We start from the raw sequence: 22,449 nt of genomic DNA on the forward strand, positions 1-22,449 counted from the left end.
CAAATGGTTGCTGGACACACCCCTTCCAGGTGTTCTTACCTAAGTTTGCTTACCTCTTATTCACACAGGACTTTGTTGGCATGTGCAAAGTAGTTGCCCTTCACATAAAAGCTCAGGAGACATGACCCTAACTTACTGATAACGAAAAAATGTGCAAATGCATACACACATAAATACACAAGATGTGTGCAAACCTTTTTTTTCCTCAAAATTAACAATCACAAACCCCATAATTCAAATTAAGCAAGATATAATGATATTAAAATGCTTTTATAAAACAATTAGTACATAAAAACACAAATCTTCCTTAAAAGAATCATTAATCTAATTCTTTAAGTGACATCCATCTGCTAGAAAGTTCGTTCTAGATTTTTTTATTACAATTTCTTAGCATTTCACAACTTAGTTTCAAGCTCGTAATAAAAGACTTTAGCACTCAAACTGTAGTTTTATTTGCTTACATCAAATAAAAAAAATTGCAACAAACAATATCAAAAGACGTTTTCTCAAACATGTTAAAGAGACCGCATGTGCATATTGACATTAATACAATTTTGAAGAAATCAATATAATTTAACAGCTGAAATTTTACAGTTACTACATTATTATTTTCTACATTGTATATGAAATTGATCAGAACTATTGCACGATGTTGCAATGCGTAAAAATACAAAAACAACTATAAAAAACATTGTTTAAACTTTGTTGAAACACAAAGATCATCTGATCTTTCACTCAATATTTACAAATGGTTTTACACAAGACAACTTTTTTTCTTATGGGTGAGTTACAGATATTAAATTTTCTAACATGTGTGTCAAGAGCTGGAAAGTGGTTGTACTGTGTTTACAGTGAGGTGTTCATCGCAGGTAGTGGCATGAGCTGTTTAGACTTCAAATGAAAAGTCTGAACGTCTATAATCAGGAAAAACACTAGACCTCCTCTCTCACCTGTCTCTGTTTCTCTACTTCTAATTAACTTCTTAGAAGTATGAACTCTAAAGGACGTGGCGGGAGGATAATGTTTCCCTTTAATAACTCACATTCTATTAATTATCTTATACTGCTTCTACATGAACATACAACGATCCTAAAATGCCATTTGAAAATATATATATTTTTAAATGCACTGATGCAATTCAACTCTCTTTCTGTTCATGACAAATTACATAGACACAAACTTTCTCTTTTTCCAACAATTTTAGGTTCAAATTTATATACAGTAAATGTACGTATAAGGCAAAATGTATAACTTAGATGTTGTAACAGGTAAATTGGTGACCATTTTTGATTCACTAACTCTGATAGCCTAACAAACAAATTTTTAAAGTACAAATATTCCACATAGTATCTCGATTAAAATCAGCTCATATTTAATATGAGCAGCATCCATAATAATCATAAAATGCAGCTTTACATGAAGTATTGCAAGCTGTCAAATCTAGTGAACTGCCTACCTAGACAGCATTTTCCCCTCTGAAAATGTTCTGAGAATGTTGCAAGAACGCTTCTATGGTAACAAAAATAAAACCTAAAGAGAATTTTCCTAAAATGATACGAATAACCAATAAAAGATAACCAATTGGGATAACAAAATGTATTTGCTGGTTTAAAGGGATAGTTCGCCCGAATATGACATTTCTGTCATCATCTACTCACCCTCATGTTGTTCCAAACCTGTAAGACTTTCGTTCATCTTCGTAATACAAATGAAGACATTTTTAATAAAATCTGAGAGATTTCTGTCCATCCATTGACAGCCACGCAACTACCACTTCGACACTTTAAAAAGTTCATAAAAAGATCGTAAAACTAATCGATATGAATGGATTTAGTTTAAATTTTCTGAAGAGAAATTATTTCTTTATATGACGAACAGATTTAATTTAGGCTTTTATTAAATTTGGACTAAACCGCTCAATTCATATGGATTAGTTGTAGTGTGTCAATGGAAGGACAGAAAGCTCTAAGATTTCATCAAAAAAGACCTTCATTTGTGCTCCGAAGATGAACGAAAGTCTTACAGGTTTGGAATGACATGAGGGCGAGTATAATTAATGACAGAATTTTAATATTTGAGTGAACTACAGGTATCATAGGTACGCACCCAAAACAAAAGGCTTTGTTTGAAATTGCTCCTTCCACCCTTCATTCACTATTCCCTACATTAGTTCACTAATATTGTTCACTTGAGGGATTGAATGAAAACGAGTGATTGAATTTGGTCACCGAGCGATGGAAATATTTATCATGAAATCTCTCATGGAAACTATGTATATACCTAAATTAAACAATTTAATAACCAATTAAAACGGAATTTATACCTGTATGATATTATGCTGTAGCTACAATGGACCAGCGATTTGGAAAATGGATGATTCAGTTGAGGGGATTTTCTTCAGGTCAGGCGTGGGAATTCATTTTGCGCGTGATTCTCACAGTGCATTATGGGTATTCTCTAGCCGTTGAGCATACATTAGTTGTACACTCGTTATTGCGGTGCATTGTGGGATTGAATGAGTGCACACGATAACATCCGCTGTGGTTTTGGACAACACTCCAAATGGCTGTCCCCTCAAATAGTGCCCTATTTAAGGGAATAAGAGATGATTTCTAGCACAGCATTCCTTCGCAGGAAAGGAAATGTATAAATTTTTTTTAATTAATGATTAAGATGGCGGACGATCCGAGAGAAATGTTGACAATAAATACTTATATTTCATTGAATACCAATATAGAAGTTAAATCTAACTAAAACTAAAGGAATGGTTATACTTATTGAAGCATTGTGCCGTTAGCTTTGCAACATGCTAACGTCAGGCTCTATTGGGACTACTCTAAGTGTACTTCTTATGAAAAGCTCTATTTAAGCCATTAAAGCCATTTTCTCTCTCAAAAAGAAGACCGTTTCAGAATTTACAAGCATACTAAATGATAAATGAAAAGTTGACAATAAATATATTTCATTCGAGTAGCCTATCAATATAAAAGTTTAATCCAACTAAAAATGTAGAATTTTACTCAACATTTTACGTGTGTCGTGGATTTTTATACTTGGTCTTGTGTCAAGTATTGAGTGTTGTGTTGCTAGCCTAGCGACATGCTAACACCAAACTCTATTGGAATCATTTGATTCTAGTCTCCAGTGTAAAGTTATATTTGTGCTGTGGAGTTTCTACCTAATTAGAAGGTTTCAAATGAGATACCATTTCAATTAGAGAACTGCCTTAGAAGGTAGGTAGTAAACACCAATGCAGCTCTCTAGTATTAGAAACAGAGATGTAGGGTATAAGAAATATTGATATAGGTATACTTTGTCTTTTTTAAACTTCCATATAGACTCGTATTAATGCCTCTTCTGTTGAGCTGTGATCTTCCTCTTCAGAACAAACTGTAGCATCATCTTCATCTTCCTTTAGCAGCACCTACACAAACATATAAACACAGTTTGAGGTCAAGTGAATAGCCTGGCCAGATCTTACATATGATTGCTTTCCCATTCATGTGAGTTGGATCACTTTATAGTTATAGCATAAATCTATGAAACCATAAGCGCAGATGGATGAATACAGCAGAAGATTGACAGTTTTATACATTCTCGTTCATATGGGCACTCATCAAACACACTTTCCACAGATTTGGAATCATTCTCCATAGCATGAGCTTATGGAAACATGTTCCAAATGTCACTGCGATCGCTGAACAAATGGATGATTTGTGAGCAGCTGGCACACTACCAGTACTGGAGGAGTGAAGGAAAGCGAGATGAGGGAAAAAATAAAAGATGAGAGGAGAAAAACAAAGTAAAAGAATGGGAAAGACCCCGTATTGCCCAACAAATGGAGATAATTTGACCCTAGAGATCAGCGGCATTTGGAAAGGTCTTTGGTCAAATGACGAAAATAATAATAAAAAAAATCTGTCCTGTAATCACATTCATATAGCACAATCCCACCATTCAAGAAGAAGAATACAATACACAAACACACAATCAAACTATTCATCTACAACCCCAGAAACAAAACATTCATTTCAGCTGAGCGACTTCATTTGAAATGATATGCAAGAATAAAGCCAAACTAATAATAATAACTAAAAAAAAAAAGATTTTGCTTCAGGGAACAAAATTGTTTAATATACAAACAAAAACAATAATATTTGTAAAATCAAAATTTTGATTGACTAATATTAGCATAAATTGCAATATGCTAAATTATTATTCTAACATAGGCTGAATTGGATTAATGTTGAATTTTGATGGTTTCATGATCTCCACAGCAAACATTTCACTGCAGAAAACACACTTTGGTATGACCAAATCATATTTTTTAATTTGAATCTGTATTTAATGTAGTCTGAATCATGTTTCCTTTAGTTTTGTGTATTTTTAAATGATTTTTGAGGAGAAAGGGCATTTTCCAAATCCATTTATTTATTTTGGCATTTTATTTTACCAAATCGATGATGAATTTGCATTAAAATAACCTAAGAGTTGGATTGGAGGCATGCTCTTTAAGGTCAATAACCAAAGATGTGACACTCCTCCCTTTTAAAAGTTGGTAAATCCATTTATTGTGTTATATGGATGGTTCCATTTATTATTTGCATTTAGCTTAGTTTTTTTTCCCCGTTTTATGCAACTCAGTCAAAACAGACCTGAAACAAACCAGCTGAGAACCAATGAATTTAACTAAACTTGGATGAAATGTCCAGAGGGACAGATATGGGGAACAAGGTCATAAGGAATTGTTACTGACTCATTTTTTCCTGGATCTCCATATTGATTGCTAAACCCAGCATAAACAAATCCTGGGGTTTGCACATGAGTGGTGGTATTATGAAAGCTTTTGAAATTCTTTGTTGTCACAGAAATTACACACTTTACTTTTAAAAATAGCATCTTCAAAATATGTTTATGATGGCGTAATCTAGTGATAAAAAAAATTGTGCTGGTAAAAAAAAAAAAAGAAAAAAGGTTGTGTGTTCTAACCCTGTGTGGAAAGCAGGGCGGGGCCGAAAGCCGTAGGAGCAGAGTGGCGCAAGTTGCTAAGGAGCGCCACCTGCGTGCCACATCGGTCTCTAGTCCCACGGAGGAGCTCCAGGAGGATAAAAGGAGGAGTGACGACAATGCAAGACAAGAGAGGACCAGGTCTGGGACTTTATGCTGTAGTTTTGTTTTAGTTTAAGCGGTAGTTGTCTGTGACAAACTTTCATTTTGTTGCTTGTTTGTTTTAGGATTAAAGTATTAAAGCGATTAAAGCATTCACCGGTCCTTGCCTCCTCCTTCCCTTATAAACAAACATTGTTACACCCTCATTGGTGATCTATGAGTAAAACATGACAATATGCATTTGTTGCCTGAAAGAACTATTAACACCTGATCTTAGTCTTACCATTAAAAACAACTTTCACTGGTGTAACTTAATGTACAGTTTCCAGGTTAAATCTGTCATAATAAATAACATTTCAATAAATAGCATTAACTTAGTAAATTTATTATTAAATTTAAATGTTGACATTTGACATGACTGTGAGGGTTCTCTTGTGCGTATAATTACAAATTATCCATGCAATTATTAGTGAATGAAACCCCTTGTTTTTTTTAAATGTGCATTTATTGATATTCTCACCTCAGCTTCATCATTGCTTTCATTTGGCAACACCTCTACTTGCTTTGGACAGTCATGTGAGCCTTCCAGAGATGTCATCTTCTTATATTTCCGCATTGTTAAACTGTCCACCAGCCAGAACATTATAGACTGAAACACATACATTTACAGAAATAAGTTGCATTATATAAGGATGGATGGATGGATGGATGGATGGATGGATGCATGGATGGATGGAGGGGTGGGATGGGATATGGATGGATGGATGGGATTGGGATGGATGGATGTCATGCATTATTCTTGAATGACTCACATTCACAATGAAAGGCACGATCAGCATGACGATGGCTAACTCCAGCTGTGGGTTTGGGATGTAGTCCAACACCACCTCCTCCAGCTACAACACACAAAGACGAGTAGTCAGCACTTAAAAACATGCATATACATCTAATAAGTAATAATAATAATAATAATAATAAATCACTGCATGAAAACACTGAAATCCAGCAATATCCGGGCATGGTAAACTCCTGTGTAAGCTGATGTTTACCGGATGTAAGTGAGAAAAAGCGGATCAGAGTTCAGTATATTTCCAGACAAATCCGAAAACCTCACATTTGCGGACATATACAGGAATCCGTGAAATTTCATGGACATCACATTCACAATGAAAAATACAGCTGAAACACTGCTGGGTGTGCTAGGACTGATTACTGTTAGGTGTGAAGGTCAAAGAACTAGCAATGACTAAAGCCGACTGTGGGGTTGGCTCACGTTGACTGGGTCTGGGCCAAACCGTCAGAATGGTGTGTCAGGGCCTTAAAACCACTGCATTAAAATAAACTCTTAATCAAATATTTTTTTAAAAAACAGTACACTGTAAAATCCAACAGTTGTTCTTACTAAGACTTTTTTAGTAAACTTTACTTAATGTCCAATAATTTGTTGACCTTACTTAAAACAGAAAAGTAATCTGAACTATTTGCATGCTATGCCTTCGTTACTTAGAAAACTCAAGTAAACATTACTTGACTGGTTTGAGTACCATTTTGCCAAAGCAAAAAAACAAGCGGGTGGACGGGTGGACGGGCAAAGTGTTTTTGAGGCGGGGCAATTTTTTCTAGACTTATCACTCATTTCCTCCACTTCTTCTCACCATAATTGTGATTAGTGTTCTCTTTGGTTGGACACTTGGAACTTCATTCATATTATAGTAATTAACTTCCTATTAATGCAACAATGCAACAAGAAATTGATTTCAAAACAAGGGAAGTAATATATATATGTATATGTATATGTATATGTATATATATATGTTTATGTATATATGTATATATATATATATATGTAATATTTGTCCATTAATGATATATAGAACATAACTATTTTTCATGTCAAATAATGACCTTTTAACATTTTTTTTGCTAATATTTATGGCATAACCTTTTAATTGAGTTGATATAATCCCTCTATGTTTGTCACAATATCATTTGACCATGACGTCACACACACACTTCAACATTCAGCATGCAAAACACAACAATGGTAACAAGGATTTTTTTTTATTATTTTTTTTTTATTATTAATACGACCTTTACTATTTTACTTGCTGTCATTATTGGGGTTATACTGACAAAAGACAAATAGTAAAATAGTAAAATAAAGGCAAAAATAGTAAAACGAAGCAATTAATTTATTCATGCCACAATGCACTCTGGGAGTACACTTCCTCAGATCCCAGATAGAATTAAGTTGACAAAACTTAAACGGTTTAAGTAAGAACAACTTAATGCAATTAAAAAGATAAGTGAAGTAATTAAACAGCGGTATTACTTAAAATTAAAGTATTTAGTCTATTCAACTTAAAATAGTTATTAGAACGACTAATATCTTTAAATAAATTTAACTCAAGTTTATCAAGTAATCATTACTTAAATTTTTTAGGGCAACCACTTTCTTCAAATTTTTTAAGTAAACTCAACTTATCCGGTTTTAGAGTGTACAAAATAAACAACCTGTCTGAACATATACATCTGTTCACAAAAACTTAAACAAAGGAATTGAATGGAATAAATAAAGGAAAATTAACCAAACATTTTAGAATATCCCCAAAAAATTATTGCGAAGTTTTACAAATTGCAGGCAATAATAACATTTAATAAAGAGGAATGTAAATAAAAAGGATTTGAAGTGTTGAAAGTTTTAAAAACCCCAAAAACTGATATGCTCAAAATAAAAATAATAAGGAATAAAAAAAGAGGGGGGATTCACTTGCACACCACTTAGCAGAAACACAAGCAGATCTTTCAGCTCGGGTCATTCCTAGTATGTGGTAACATTTTGGCTTCATAAATGTTGGGGAAAAAAGTACATGGTTTTCATGTTTTTAGCAAAATATAAATACATATTGGTCAAGCTCAGGGACTAAAAAATTATAATTATGGGTAGATTCATTGTTCAGACACTGGCCATTAAGGTGTTCCACCCTGTTAGGGACATATACATAGTTATCACAAAATGTTTATAATGTAAATGTTACACAATAACAAGCTTTTCTTGGAGAGTATATGTCCCTTTTGCCATGTATTTTTTATTCTTGAAACAATAACAAAACTATTATTGATGATTAGAATGTCTTGATTATTAAGATTAGGTACTTTTTGTACCTAATAAATACCTAGTACCTAGTAAATAATAAAACAAATTTCAAAAACATATATGCTGTTAATGCTCCTCACCACCCAAAATAAGACATAAGTACATAATAAACATTAAAGTTGCTGTCAAATTATTATTTAAAAACGACCCACATTACAGGGTGGAACACCATAACAGTGGATGAGTTTTCCGTCATTGTCCAGCATGGTTTGCCATCAGTAATGTGTGGAACTGCACTTAAATAATATTGTTAATATTGTGAGGAAAGTAAGTATTTGAACACCCTGCTATTTTGCAAGTTCTCCCAATTAGAAATCATGGAGGGGTCTGAAATTGTCATTGTCAATTGTCATAGTCCACTGTGAGAGACATAATCTAAAAAAAAAAATCCAGAAATCACAATGTATGATTTTTTAACTATTTATTTGTATGATACAGCTGCAAATAAGTATTTGAACACCTGAGAAAATCAATGTTAATATTTTGTACAGTAGCCTTTGTTTGCAATTACAGAGGTCAAACGTTTCCTGTAGTTTTTCACCAGGTTTGCACACACTGCAGGAAGGATTTTGGCCCACTCCTCCACACAGATCTTTTCTAGATCAGTCAGGTTTCTGGCCTGTCGCTGAGAAACACAGAGTTTGAGCTCCCTCCAAAGATTCTCTATTGGGTTTAGGTCTAGAGACGGGCTAGGCCACGCCAGAACCTTGAGATGCTTCTTACAGAGCCACTCCTTGGTTATCCTGGCTGTATGCTTCGGGTCATTGTCATGTTGGAAGACCCAGCCTCGACCCATCTTCAATGCTCTAACTGAGGGAAGGAGGTTGTTCCCCAAAATCTCGCAATACATGGCCCCGGTCATCCTCTCCTTAATACAGTGCAGTCGCCCTGTCCCATGTGCAGAAAAACACCCCCAAAGCATGATGCTACCACCCCCGTTCTTCACAGTAGGGATGGTGTTCTTGGGATGGTGCTCATTAGAGGGCTGCATTGGGATTGAGTCCCGCCGGGTCCCGCGGGACCCAACGCAAATCTCGCGGGAGCGGGCGGTTTGAATTTTGCTGCGGGCGGGAATGGGCGGCTAAAAAAAACACTGCGGGAATCGGCGGGATAGGGAGGTTGCCTAACGACATGATGGAGAAGATGTCAATAGATGATGTAGAAAAGAACCTCAAACGAGGTATTTACAGCACAAAAGCTAAGCAATGAAAGTCTGACATTTGGAGAAGTTTCTCAATTGTTTTGGTAGGCAAAATCATGCGGTATAACGTTATATGTATCCACATATTACGCAGCTGGCAAATACATAGCTACTTGATCATACCTCACCAAAAACGCTCAGCACTCCCTGCAGGTCAAGTTGACTGTTTGGTGTTTTTGACAAACAATACATAGAAGTTTAGTGAGTGGAAATGGATTGTTTCTAAATGTCCGTTTGCTATTTTGTGTTCACATTACGTTCACATTACGTTCTGTTGCCTGTCGGGTGCGGGCGGGAGCGGGATGAAGAAAACAGTCTTCAAGAGCAGGGCTCTAGTACTCATCATTCTTCTTCCTCCAAACACGTTTAGTGGAATTATGACCAAAAAGTTCTATTTTGGTCTCATCTGACCACATGACTTTCTCCCATGACTCCTCTGGATCATCCAAATGGTCATTGGCAAACTTAAGACTGGCCTGGACATGTGCTGGTTTAAGCAGGGGAACCTTCCGTGCCATGCATGATTTCAAACCATGACGTCTTAGTGTATTACCAACAGTAACCTTGGAAACGGTGGTCCCAGCTCTTTTCAGGTCATTGACCAGCTCCTCCTGTGTAGTTCTGGGCTGATTTCTCACCTTTCTTAGGATCATTGAGACCCCACGAGGTGAGATCTTGCATGGAGCCCCAGTCCGAGGGAGATTGACAGTCATGTTTAGCTTCTTCCATTTTCTAATGATTGCTCCAACAGTGGACCTTTTTTCACCAAGCTGCTTGGCAATTTCCCTGTAGCCCTTTCCAGCCTTGTGGAGGTTTACAATTTTGTCTCTAGTGTCTTTGGACAGCTCTTTGGTCTTGGCCATGTTAGTAGTTGGATTCTTACTGATTGTATGGGGTGGACAGGTGTCTTTATGCAGCTAACAACCTCAAACAGGTGCATCTAATTTAGGATAATAAATGGAGTGGAGGTGGACATTTTAAAGGCAGACTAACAGGTCTTTGAGGGTCAGAATTCTAGCCGATAGACAGGTGTTCAAATACTTATTTGCAGCTGTATCATACAAATAAATAGTTAAAAAAGCATACATTGTGATTTCTGGATTTTTTTTTTTAGATTATGTCTCTCACAGTGGACATGCACCTACGATGACAATTTCAGACCCCTCCATGATTTCTAAGTGGGAGAACTTGCAAAATAGCAGGGTGTTCAAATACTTATTTTCCTCACTGTATATATATATATATAGAATGTGCGATATACACTAAATACAATTTATTAGCCTATATTAGAATGTGAAAATGTTAAGCTAAGTTCTTGGACTGATCAACATTTAGCTAGCTAACCTTCTACAGATAAACATAACTTGTATAACTGTGTCAGATATGTTTTTTTGCATTTTTTTGACCGGACAAACATTCTTCATAACATTACACAACTTTAAGAGTTGGATAAGCAGAATAACATTTCAAAAACAAAACAAAAAAAAAGGTAGGAGTGAGAGTTGAAGCTTACTTCATTGTGTGTGTAAATGAGTGAGTTTTTTCCAGTAGGAAAAATAAATGATGTAATTTCTTTAAAATGGTCTAAATGGAATTGTGGTCTTTTTTGGAAGTTAAGAAATATATCCTAACAGTGTGGCAGATGACTTCAGGGACATGGTTAATGAAGAAAATAGTAACTATAGTTTCACATGATTTATATGTATGATTAGAGGCAATTTAGCCTTATACATAGTTATACATAGCCTTATAGTCAATAACATAATCTAAAAAAAATATTTTGAGATTTTTATCATTTCATGGTTTATAGTTCTTGAGGAATTTGATTACTTTGTATCAATAAAAAGGTGAGTAAAATACAAAATAGTATTTTTAATGTCTACTATATCTGTTTAAGTGATAAAGAAGACCTACATTCAGAATTTAAGCCATTTCTTATAAATATGGGACTCATTTTATAGAATATATGAGTAAGTTAATCATAGAGACAGAAAAGTCACTGTATAACAGGGAAAGTGTCCCTCCAAGATTCCTAACTTAATTGCAAGTCTATTGTAAAGTAAACACGCTGCAAAAAAAATACACCACTGACAAGATGTGGTGACGCAATGGAGGTGCAACCAATAAGGTTAGTGTATTTCTTCAAGCGCGCAAAAAATACTTTAAACTTTTTTTTTTTTTTGGTGTGGAGGGTTGGAAACAGTTCTCGTCTATATATATATATATATATATATATATATATATATATATATATATATATATATATATATATATACATATGTATACAAAATAAAACAAAAACAGAAGACAGATTCTAGTTCCATCTATCTTTGGCTGGTATTACTAAATATTGTAGAGGGAAATGATACCCATGGGGTGAGTCTGTGTAACAATAACAGAAACTTTGAGTGTGTGAATGTTTATCTTACATTGGTCCACCCGGGAACAAGCAGCACCAGAGTGACCACACTTTTCTCCAGAGCAATGATGAGTAAATACACCGAGCACTGAGCCAACCAGGCCGCTACCCGAGGAGGATCACCTAAAACAGAGAAAGAGACATTCAAAAATGAATTATGATTTTTTTAAGCGCTTTAGAAAACTTGTCTTTGCACATTAAACAAAAGACATCAAACATCAATACAAAAAAATATCCACAAAAAAAAAAAGAACATCATGTAATAATCAATATATGAGAACACAGGGATGTAAAAAAAAGTTGAGCTGAAGGCCGTTAAGGAAGACGTTGCAAACACAGGGGATAAATGTGGTTGTGCAATAAATGGAAGGATTTGGATTAAGTTTGATGAGGCACAGTGTCATTCAACGACTCAGTCCCTCAGAATGCAGCAGCTGTCATGCTATGATTGTACTTCCAAGCATTCTTGAACAACACCCGTCGTTGGTACCAGCAGAAGAGACGGCAAAATGTATTGGTGAGTTGCTAAGGACAGTCTGACAAAAACTTGCACATGATGGTTTAAGATATGTAAAAGAAAATCTTTTATTAAGGATAGGCAGGTCTATTCTTGTTTCTGGATGAAGTCACTCATGCGATTGAGCGCTGTAAAATAGGCTCATTTTCTAACTCCCCTAGAGTTAAACAGTTGAGTTTTACCGTTTTCGAATCCATTCTGCCGATCTCCGGGTCTGGCGGTAGCACTTTTAGCATAGCTTAGCATAGATCATTGAATCTGATTAGACCGTTAGCATGTTTTAATTATTAAATTGATAAATTGATTCTCCCTTTTATTTTTAAGTGACACTCCTGGTCCTCCATATTTTATGTGGTCAGCTTCCAAAACTTCTAGTTAATGTTTATTAACGTATTATTTATTTAAGCATGTAAGCCCTTTATGTGGTCAGCTTCCAAAACTTCTGGTTAATTTAAAATGGCAAAGTGTCAAAACAGGGATTCAAAAGCTGACCTAAGCAGAAAAGCAGTCATGAACAATAATTGTTTGGCCAAATTCATGTGAAACGGTGGGCGTATTCCATCTGCTTTGTGTGAATGTGTGTGTGTAATTTGCTTTTTCTATGGTGTTTTTACCAAGGAAATCCCAGAGAGGGGGAAATAACAAGTGTATGGAAACTACCCAAACAATGAAAAATATAACATACAGCGCCCTCTGGTGGTGACATGCAACTGAAACAAACGGATGCATTAGTTTCTCTTTTGTTTTAAATATTTGGTTTATGTTTCCTGGTCATTATGATAGCAGTCTTGAACTTTAAACAGACCCCTTTTTCCCTACGTTCAACCACAATACAAAAAATAAAGGTTTCAAATGTAGAAGAAGTAAGCAAGTTCTTTAAAGAACCATTTTTTTCTAGTGTGACATCTAAAAGAACCTTGGTCCACTATAAAAGACACTTAAAGGTTCTTTATGGAACCATAGATACCATTTTTAAGTGTAATACTAGCTTCCATTAATGTAGCTCACCATATTCTCCAAACATTAGCAGTGTTAGTTGTTTATGTTCCACTATCTTGGAAACAACCTTCACCCCAACCCAGATCACCAGCATTCCCAATGTGGCATCCAACAGGAAGTTCAATAGATAACTGTAAAAACAGAAAAGGGTCATATACGGTTAGTGTAATTTCAGGCTGAAGCAATAAAGTAATAACAAACAAGTAATAACCGACTCACAGAGAGCAGGGATCTTCATTGGTGAGCGTGGAGAGGAATATGTTGGCAAAATGCATGAAAAGAGCACCAATGGCTTGTTTAGATGTATCAAAGATCCTGAAGGCAAAACGAAAGAATGTTTTGAGTTATTACATTATTATTACATCATATTTCTTCACTAAAGTGTAATATAAATTACCAGATCTTCCAAGGTCTTCTAATTCCAACAGGTTCACGAAACCTCTTCACTGTAAAGACAAAGATATTAATCAGTCAGCTCGAATAATGTTTAAGTTATAAACATCCATGCGTTTCACTCTAAACATGGTGACAATTGGTTTAATATAGTATAATAACTTAACACATTAAATTCAGATACAGTAATAAAAGTGTGAATATCATTGAATCAGTGATTGTGTGTATGCGGTTTGTAATATTTTTCATGTTTTTGAAAGAAGTCTCTCATGCTTACCAAGGCTGCATTTATTTGATCAAAGCTGCAGTAAAACAGTAGTATTGTGAAATATTATTACAATTTAAAATAACTGTTTTCTATATGAATAAATGATGGAAAAGCTGAATTTTCAGCATCATTACTCCAGTCTTCAATGTCACATGATCCTTCAGAAATCATGAATATGCTGGGGCCTGTACCATGATGGTAGTTTGACAAACTCAGGGTTACAGGATTAGTTTCGAGTTGTCAAAACCAAACCAATCTATTCAGGCTTTGTTGGTACCATGACATTGATCATCAACTTTCTCTGTTAACTCAGGCTTTGATCCTAAGTTTAGGAGTTTAGCTGTGACATCAGCAGTGAACAGCCAATCACATGCTGTGGATCAGTGGAACAAATTTACACAGCAAGAAAAAAAAAAATAAGAGCGGTCTATGAAAGAGGACAACTTAAAGAAAAAATCTTACTATGTCAATGCAAGTAAAAGTTATGAAGTTAGTTTAGTTGATATATAGAGAGAATTGAACATTTAAGCTCACATGTAGTAATTTGTATAGCTTTATTTATTGATTTTAGCTTATTTGTATGACCTTTATATAGGCTATTTATATTAATTTTAACAAAGTGCCTATTAATGATTGATTAACTAAAATTATGTGTAATTGATTAAAGATATAATTACATAAATTATATCTAAATCATTCAAAATAATTATCATTATAAATAAGCATTGTTAAAAGCCAGATGCTTTAGTCTTTATAAACCATTTGCTATGTAGTGACCTTTAATTTGGAGTAGAAAAAGGGGGAGTGACTTTGTTGCATCAGAGGTGTGCTCACAGCTGATTGGTCCAATTTCAGTTTGAGATCTCTTATCCAGAACATAACCTGCCCTGGAGCAGTGGAGTGTAAGTTACTATGGCGATGAACACTGCTAAAATCCAAACCACTTTAATGGTACCTAAAACCCAGAATTGGCACAAACTAAGCTTAAATATATCTGGTTAGCCAGCTAAACCGGCTTCATGGTATAGGCCCCAGGGGCCCGTTTCAGAAAGGAGGTTAAGTGAAAACTCTGAGTATGTTAACCCTGAAATAAGGGAAAAACTCTGGGTTTTCTGTTTCAGAATGGGAGGTGTGTCAAACCTGAGAAAGCAGGGTAAGTCAAGCCCGTTTCTAAAAGAGAGGTAACTTATACTCAGAGTCAGTTACCAGGGTAACTTACTCTGTGAACCTAACCTGGTCAGGAGCAGGTTTTCTTAGGTAAACCCAGAGTTTATTTCGGTCTCCTCCACCTTTTTAAAGTGCCAGCAGTGTTTAAATACTTAATTCATTCATTTAAACGCCACAAATGCTTTACTGAGTATTTTGGACGTATTTCAAGTACAAATATCAAAAAATTATAAATTTTATCTAAATCTAAAGTAAGCGAAGTTTACTTAAAACAAATTAAATTATCTGCCACTTGACAAAAATACATAGTGAGAAAAGCATTTTTTGCAGTGCAGGAACATTCATTCATTTCTTATATTTTCATCATGAGGACACTGTCAAAGTGACAAATAATGGCATGTCCTTTTATACAGGATCCTGATGTTCACTTGATAATCCTCTAGAAGTAACCTAATAATTAGAGTTTCCTTTAGGATTTCCAGTGGTTGGACGCATTGATGACACTCATATTCCCATCATCACACTTTCTGAAAACGGATTACTGTATGGAATGGAAGGATGCTGCCAGATGATAGTACGAGATATATGCCATAACCACCACCACAGCTGTTAAATACATTTATTTACAATTTGTATGGTCATCTTTATTTCCTACAAATACTTTATTATTTTCCCTGTTGGATGTTAATATTCTTCCTCCATCTCCTCTTCATCTGTCGGTGGTGCTGGTGTTTGGCTGGCCTGAGTAGAAGTCATAATGTCATTACCCTAATTAATAAATGTAACAGGTGGACATTTCATTATGTGGAAAGAGCATAGACCCTTTTCACATTTCTGGGTTTTCCGAAGCTGAAGTCATCATAGTTGGGTTAACTTTTATCGGTGAATGAAAGAATACATTAAATATATATTTTTGTGTCCCCATTTGCTCAAATAGCAAAAGAAAAACTCCACAATAGTGATTTTACAACTTTCAAAAAGAGGGAAAAAATAGAGTGCGTTTGATAACGGAAGTGGATTGAACCTCAATTCAGCTGCTCTGAAACCCAAAACTCAAGAGTTTCCCATCTCAGAGTAAGTCAACTCAGAGTTCAGCTTTAAACTCAGAGTTGGTTGAACCTCCTTACTGAAACGGGCCCCAGGGGCCTATACCATGAAGCCGGTTTAGCTGGCTATCCAGATATGTTTAAGCTTAGTTTGTGCCAATCCTGGGTTTAAGGTACCATTAAAGTGATTTGGCTTTTAGCAGTGTTCATCTCCATAGTAACTTACACTCCACAGCTAACCTGCTCCAGGGCAGGTTATGTTCTGGATAAGAGATCTCAAACTGAAATTGGACCAATCAGCTGTGAGCAAAGTGACACATATCTGATGCAATAAAGTCAATCCCCCTTTTTTCTACTCCAAATTAAAAGGTCACTACATAGCAAATGGCTATTAAAGACTTAAACCTCTGGCTTTTAACAATGCTTATTTATAATAATAATAATTTTGAATTATTTAAAAATAATTTATCTAATTATTATACCCTTAATCAATTACACATGTATAATTTTAGTAAATCAATCATTAATATGCATTTTGTTATTATTAAAATAAATAGCCTATATAAAAGGTCATACAAATAAGCTTTAAATTCAATAACTAAATCTATAAAAAATTACATGTGAGCATAAATGTTCAATTCTCTCTATATATCAACTAAATTTAACTTCATAACTTTTACTTGCATTGACGTATAAGATTTTTCTTAAAGTTGTCCTCGACAGCTCTATTCTTCTGTTTAAATTTGTTTAAATTCTTAATATTTTTAAATCATGTATATTCTGCAGAAGAGTGAAGTGAATCACACTGCTTCTCTCGTAAGAAGTGAATATCAGTTTTACTGATCCACAGCATGTGATTGGCTGTTCACTGCTGATGTCACAGCTAAACTCAGGATCAAAGCCTGAGTTGACAGAGAAAGTTGATGATCAGCATCATGGGACCAACAAAGCCTGAATAGATTGGTTTGGTTTTGTCAACTCGAAACTAATCCTGTAACCCTGAGTTTGTTAAACTACCATCATGGTACAGGCCCCTCGTTTGCTGCTCAAGAAATATTTATTATTATTATTATTATTATCAATGTTGAAAACAGTTGTGCTGCTTAATTATTTTGTGGAAATTAAGATATATATTTTTTCAGGATTGTTTGATGTCAGAAAGTTTAAAGAACAGCATTTATTTCAAATAAACATTTTATAACGTTATAAATGTCTTTAATGCCACATTTGATCAATGCATCCATCATCTAAGTATTAGTTGGGGAACTTTAGTGCATTACATTTATGCACTTGTCAGACACTTTCATCCACAGTGATTTAGATTGCATTTAAGGTACTGTATACATCTCTTTCAGTTCTATAACAAAATATCAAATCAAGTGTAATTTATTTTAAAGAAATACAGCATAAGCAAGTACCCTTTTCAAGCAAAATATTTCACTATAATATTTTGTAGGTTAAATGATTAAATAATTTAGGGGTTCTCGTTTTAGATTGATACATGACAAACAAAACAATATAATAAGAAAGAATAAAACTGAACAACAAAAACATAACAAAAATGACTAACTGACAACTCCATCATTGCCTTTGTAAGCACACAACACTGAATCAAAGAAATTGAACTAAACAGAAACTAAATTAGGAATTAAATGACATTATCACTAATGTACATCAAGTGCTTTCAAGGCAGAGGATAATTGTGTTTAACACAAACTCTGTCTCAAACCAGCTCACAAACCTACACAACCGAAGCTGAGCGACATATCTGAGGGACGTTTTTCAAATATGCAAAAACGGTTAGTCTGTAATCAACAGCCAAACAGAAGCGGGATGATTATTGAATGTCTGAGGAAACTAACAGTGATGACGTCAGCAAAGATAAGCAGCCAAAAAGAAGCCAGGAAGTGCCCAGAATAACAAAGAGGAAGTACATACATTAAAAACACAAGCATCAACAGAGGCAACAGAGTACAAACGTCACAAATTCTCCCTTACGTTTCTCTTTGCCTTTCCTGAAAATGCAAGTAAAACCTAACTTCTGCATTCAATAAATAAATAAAAATGAGTCCTCTGATAATAACTAATGATTAGGGCATTTATCTCGGAGTCTGTACACAGCAAAAAGTTTAATGATCAACAGGAACAACACAGATTCATGGTAATGTGTAACTCTAGAAAGGCCAGAGGTCATTTACCATGTTTTGGGGTTATTCAGTGCATGACCAAAAAACAAACCGCTTCTGGGAAGTAATTCGAAAACTTTAATTTTTACATCCTCTGACGAAAATGTGAGTGATGCCAAACTCAACACCACTATGGTATTTAGTATGTTGCTAGGTGGTCTAAAACAATAATGAAGATCTTTTTGTTGCAATCTGAGAGCTTTCTGTCCCTCCATTGACAGCTACACAACTACCACTTTGATGCTTCGAAAAGTTCACAAAGAGATCGTAAAACTAATCCATATGAACTGAGCGTTCATGAAGGTTTAGTCCACAATTTCTGAATAGACACGATCGCTTTATATGATGAAAAGATTGAATTTAGGCCTTTATGCACATATAAACATTGATCAGCATACATAAACAGAAGCTGAACCAAACCTGTTTGACCCGCAAGATCAAACGTGCTGCGTAATACACGAGAATGAACCTCATTGGTTCTCGCACATCAAGCGAACATGGGCTTCCCTGTAACACAACTGATGGGTGTAATAAAATACCAAATCCACTCAGTTCATCATCTAAAGCGTTCAAGTCTCTTCAGAAAATTTGAAATAAACCACTCAATTCATATGGATTAGTTTTACGGTCTCTTTATGAACTTTTTGACTCGTCAAAGTGGTAGTTGCAGACTGTCAACGGAGGGACAGAAATCTCTCAGATTTCATTAAAAAGATCTTCATTTGTGCTCCAAAGAGGATCGAAAGTTTGGAATGACATGAGGGTCAGTAATTAATGATGATGTATCATCTTTGGGTGAACTATCCCTTTAAGGTTTTATCACATCTTACAGCATCACCACAAATCAGCACCTTAGTAAAAAACATTCTTATTTACTTACTTACTCTACAACCACCACATTTACTATATAAATGATTAGTAGCAGCTTGAATTCTAAGTATTAGGTCACAATGACCAAATATTAACCAAGAAAACACTCTACTGTATTTTTGGACTGAATGAGCACATGACATGACATGAAAGAAACAACTCAGAACCTTAGGGTTCAAACTTGTAAGGCAGGTCACATGACTCGGACCCTCCAGCTGGAAATCTAGCTTGAGTTTGGGGTCGGAGCATCACATGAGCTACAGGAGTGACTGCTGTTATCATGTGCTATCACACAGCTGAGGAATCTTATCTTTGAATAAAGCTTTTACCTCACAGAACAACGAGTTTTTGTGGAAAGTAAAACGCTGCTTTCTTTTGTAAGGTGCGTATAATGCAACTACTGCAAATGTTTGTGGCTGAAATCCAGTCCTTTCAACAGGCAACAGGACTCCATGCGATCAGGAAAGAACGTGTGTGTGTGTGTGTGTGTGTGTGTGTGTGTGTGTGTGTGTGTGTGTGTGTGTGTGTGTGTGTGTGTGTGTGTGTGTGTGTGTGTGTGTGTGTGTGTGTGTGTGTGTGTGTGAGAGAGAGAGAGATAGAAAGATTTCCCCACACAGATTTCACAACAGGTTCAAGCTGACCAATTGAAAGCTGCTTGGTTTGAAAGTGTCATCTGTGTTAGCTTCAGACATCGATAAACTATTGATCTTGAACTATTGAACAGACACCTGATCTTTTTTTGCCCACAAAATGTCTCTAATGTGAACACACCTTTAAAGGGATAGTTCAACCAAAAATGAAAATTCTGACATTTACTCAACATCGAGTTGTTCCAAATCTGTATGAATTTATTTATTCTGCTGACCACAAAATAAGATATTTTGAAGAAGTTGATGGTCCCCATTGACTTCCATAGCAGGAAAAAGTACTATGGAAGTCAATGGGGACCATCAACTGTTTGGTTACCAACATTCTTCAAAATATCTTCTTGTGTGTTCAACAGAACAAAGAAATTCATACAGGTTTGGAACAACTTGGGGGCGAGTAAATGACCATCCCTTTCATTCACATTTCTGGTCTTACTATGAATTATTGGTGCATGCCATTTCAATAATAATAATACAAAATGTTGTTGTTGTTGTAATTTTTAATAAAAAAGTGTCTTCCTCATTTTCTTCTGATGTCTCTTAGCTATTGGATAATGTCAATAAATAATCAAACAGCATTTTAGGCATTGTTTACGCAAACTCTTCTTTGTTCATGATCCAATCAATTCCCAGCTGATAAAATCAACTCATGCCGGCATATTTTCTCATCACCATTTGAACTGCAAATTCAATTTGTTGCCAGGTGACTGTAATATTAGATGTTGGTCACCATAATCCTAACAATCACAGTCTACCAGCAGGTTAAATCTAAATTTCATGTCTAAATGTCATGTTCCTCATTTAAAACTAAAAATAATTATGTATGAGATAGGGACTGAAATATAAAGATAAGCTACCTACATGAAATAAAATACATTTCATAGGCCTACACCCCAAGTTTATGTTAGATGGTGTGTATGCTGTCAATGTTTTGTTTATGTGGGTGGCTGAATCACATTGTATCGTGCAGCTCTATTGATTAAAAGTCATGACATTTCTTTATTGCTCGAGGATTAAACACTTCACACCTTGAATTAGCAAACAATGAGAAGGGTAAACGGATCAAAAGATTACCAGGAAGAATAACCAGAACTACACTTTCTCTGCCCTGTCATTTTTTAGTAAATATTTTTTAGTTGTAAACATCAACGAACGTCATTTTAAGGGTCAAATCAAGTAGGCTACTTAAAGAAACTCCTAGGCCTACATTAAGTCATTTATTTTACAATATACACTAGACAGTAGAGTAAAAATGGTCTGAAAGCACTTTGTGTCACTTTACACATCACTGTAATGGCAATGCGTTTTAATTCGTTTTTAATTTTTTTTCATTCTTGATATCAACAATTAAATTTCAACTTGTAGTTTCACTAGTGAACCGTCACCAATCAAACTCAATTGTTGATATCAGGAATTAGCAATTTAACTAGTAAACATTGAATTGTTGATATCAAGAACTCATATCCTGCGAATGAATAAAAGTCCAAACGGCTTGCCATACACTAATATCAACAACAGAACTGTAAACAAACCAACCAACCACAAGCCACGTGCCGCGTCATATTCCTAAAAGAAAACAATATAAAACACCTTCACATCACACAGAAACATTGTTGCATTCGCGGGTTAGTTTAAAAGGCGGAGAAAACTTACACATTAAAGTGCTGAAAGCCAGAACTGCCAACAGAGCCTGAATAAAAACACTGAATCCGTCCATCAGAGATCCGTCCACACAGCCCTGGTACTCCGGGTTCACAAAATCACTCATATTACTGCTCTTCTTCATAAAAACAAACATGTTTACTACGTTTGAAAACCAGAAGCAGAGTCATAGGATCCTTTGTGGAACACAAATCCTCGGGAATTCGACTTAAACAGGCTTTCCATATAACTTCGCCAGCCAGAAGACAAAGAAATTCGCACAGTAGACTGATGAACCTAGATCGCAGCGCTCGAGCTGTTGAAGAAGTCGTGTTGAAGTTGAGCGATGCGGCATAAGATAACGCATTTCTCTCAGGTCAGTTTCTTTCTTCTTTCTTTCTTGTTGTTGAGTCAACAAGGGGAAAGCGGCTTGCTGACGTCACCTCCTGCTGCTGAAATCTCCTGCAGCCCTTTGTCCCCCTGAAACATATGTGCTGATGTGAATGCGCATACCAGGACAAGTTTCTTTAATTTTGGAATTCTTAATTCTTAGATTTGTATTATATAGGGTACACTGAAATAATAAGTTGTTTTATTAAATCTTCAAAAATATAGGACTATATTTTCTTCAAAAATCAGGTGACAGATGGGATAAACCCTGCGGGTATTACCCTCAGAAATGTTCACAGGAGCAAAACAGTCCCTTAGGGCTGGTCTTCACTATTTCATTGTATTGTTTTGTAAGTTTGGAATGGAATTTACAAAGTTTCATCATATATGTACACTGAAAAAAATTATAAACGCAACACTTTTGTTTTTGGTTTGTTAA

General features: G+C 35.3%; 2 protein-coding genes across 2 annotated transcripts in view; both read right to left on the reverse strand.

The window, feature by feature from the left end:
- Nucleotides 1-22,449, reverse strand: part of taf3 (TAF3 RNA polymerase II, TATA box binding protein (TBP)-associated facto) — a 996,662-nt gene that overhangs the window by 123,884 nt on the left and 850,329 nt on the right. The gene's annotated exons all lie outside the window — the stretch shown is intronic.
- tmem110l (transmembrane protein 110, like) lies at nt 361-22,076 on the reverse strand. The gene is made up of 8 exons (XM_079817893.1): nt 21,633-22,076; nt 13,800-13,848; nt 13,622-13,717; nt 13,412-13,533; nt 11,897-12,009; nt 5,922-6,005; nt 5,630-5,758; nt 361-3,424 (listed from the first exon to the last, which is right to left on the reverse strand). The coding sequence occupies exons 1-8, from the start codon at nt 21,775-21,777 to the stop codon at nt 3,323-3,325; spliced, it is 840 nt and encodes a 279-aa protein (XP_079674019.1). The 5' UTR covers nt 21,778-22,076; the 3' UTR covers nt 361-3,322.

This window comes from Gobio gobio (genome assembly GCF_949357685.1).
Source record: "Gobio gobio genome assembly, chromosome: 5".
In the NCBI taxonomy this organism is placed as follows: domain Eukaryota; kingdom Metazoa; phylum Chordata; class Actinopteri; order Cypriniformes; family Gobionidae; genus Gobio; species Gobio gobio.

Coding starts and splice junctions, on each gene's coding strand:
- tmem110l (XM_079817893.1), bottom strand. CDS start 21,777: ATGTTTGTTTTTATGAAGAAGAGCAGTAATATGAGTGATTTTGTGAAC. Junction 13,849..21,632: donor GGCTTTCAGCACTTTAATGT/GTAAGTTTTCTC, acceptor TTGTCTTTACAG/TGAAGAGGTTTCGTGAACCT. Junction 13,534..13,621: donor AATGAAGATCCCTGCTCTCT/GTGAGTCGGTTA, acceptor CTGTTTTTACAG/TTATCTATTGAACTTCCTGT.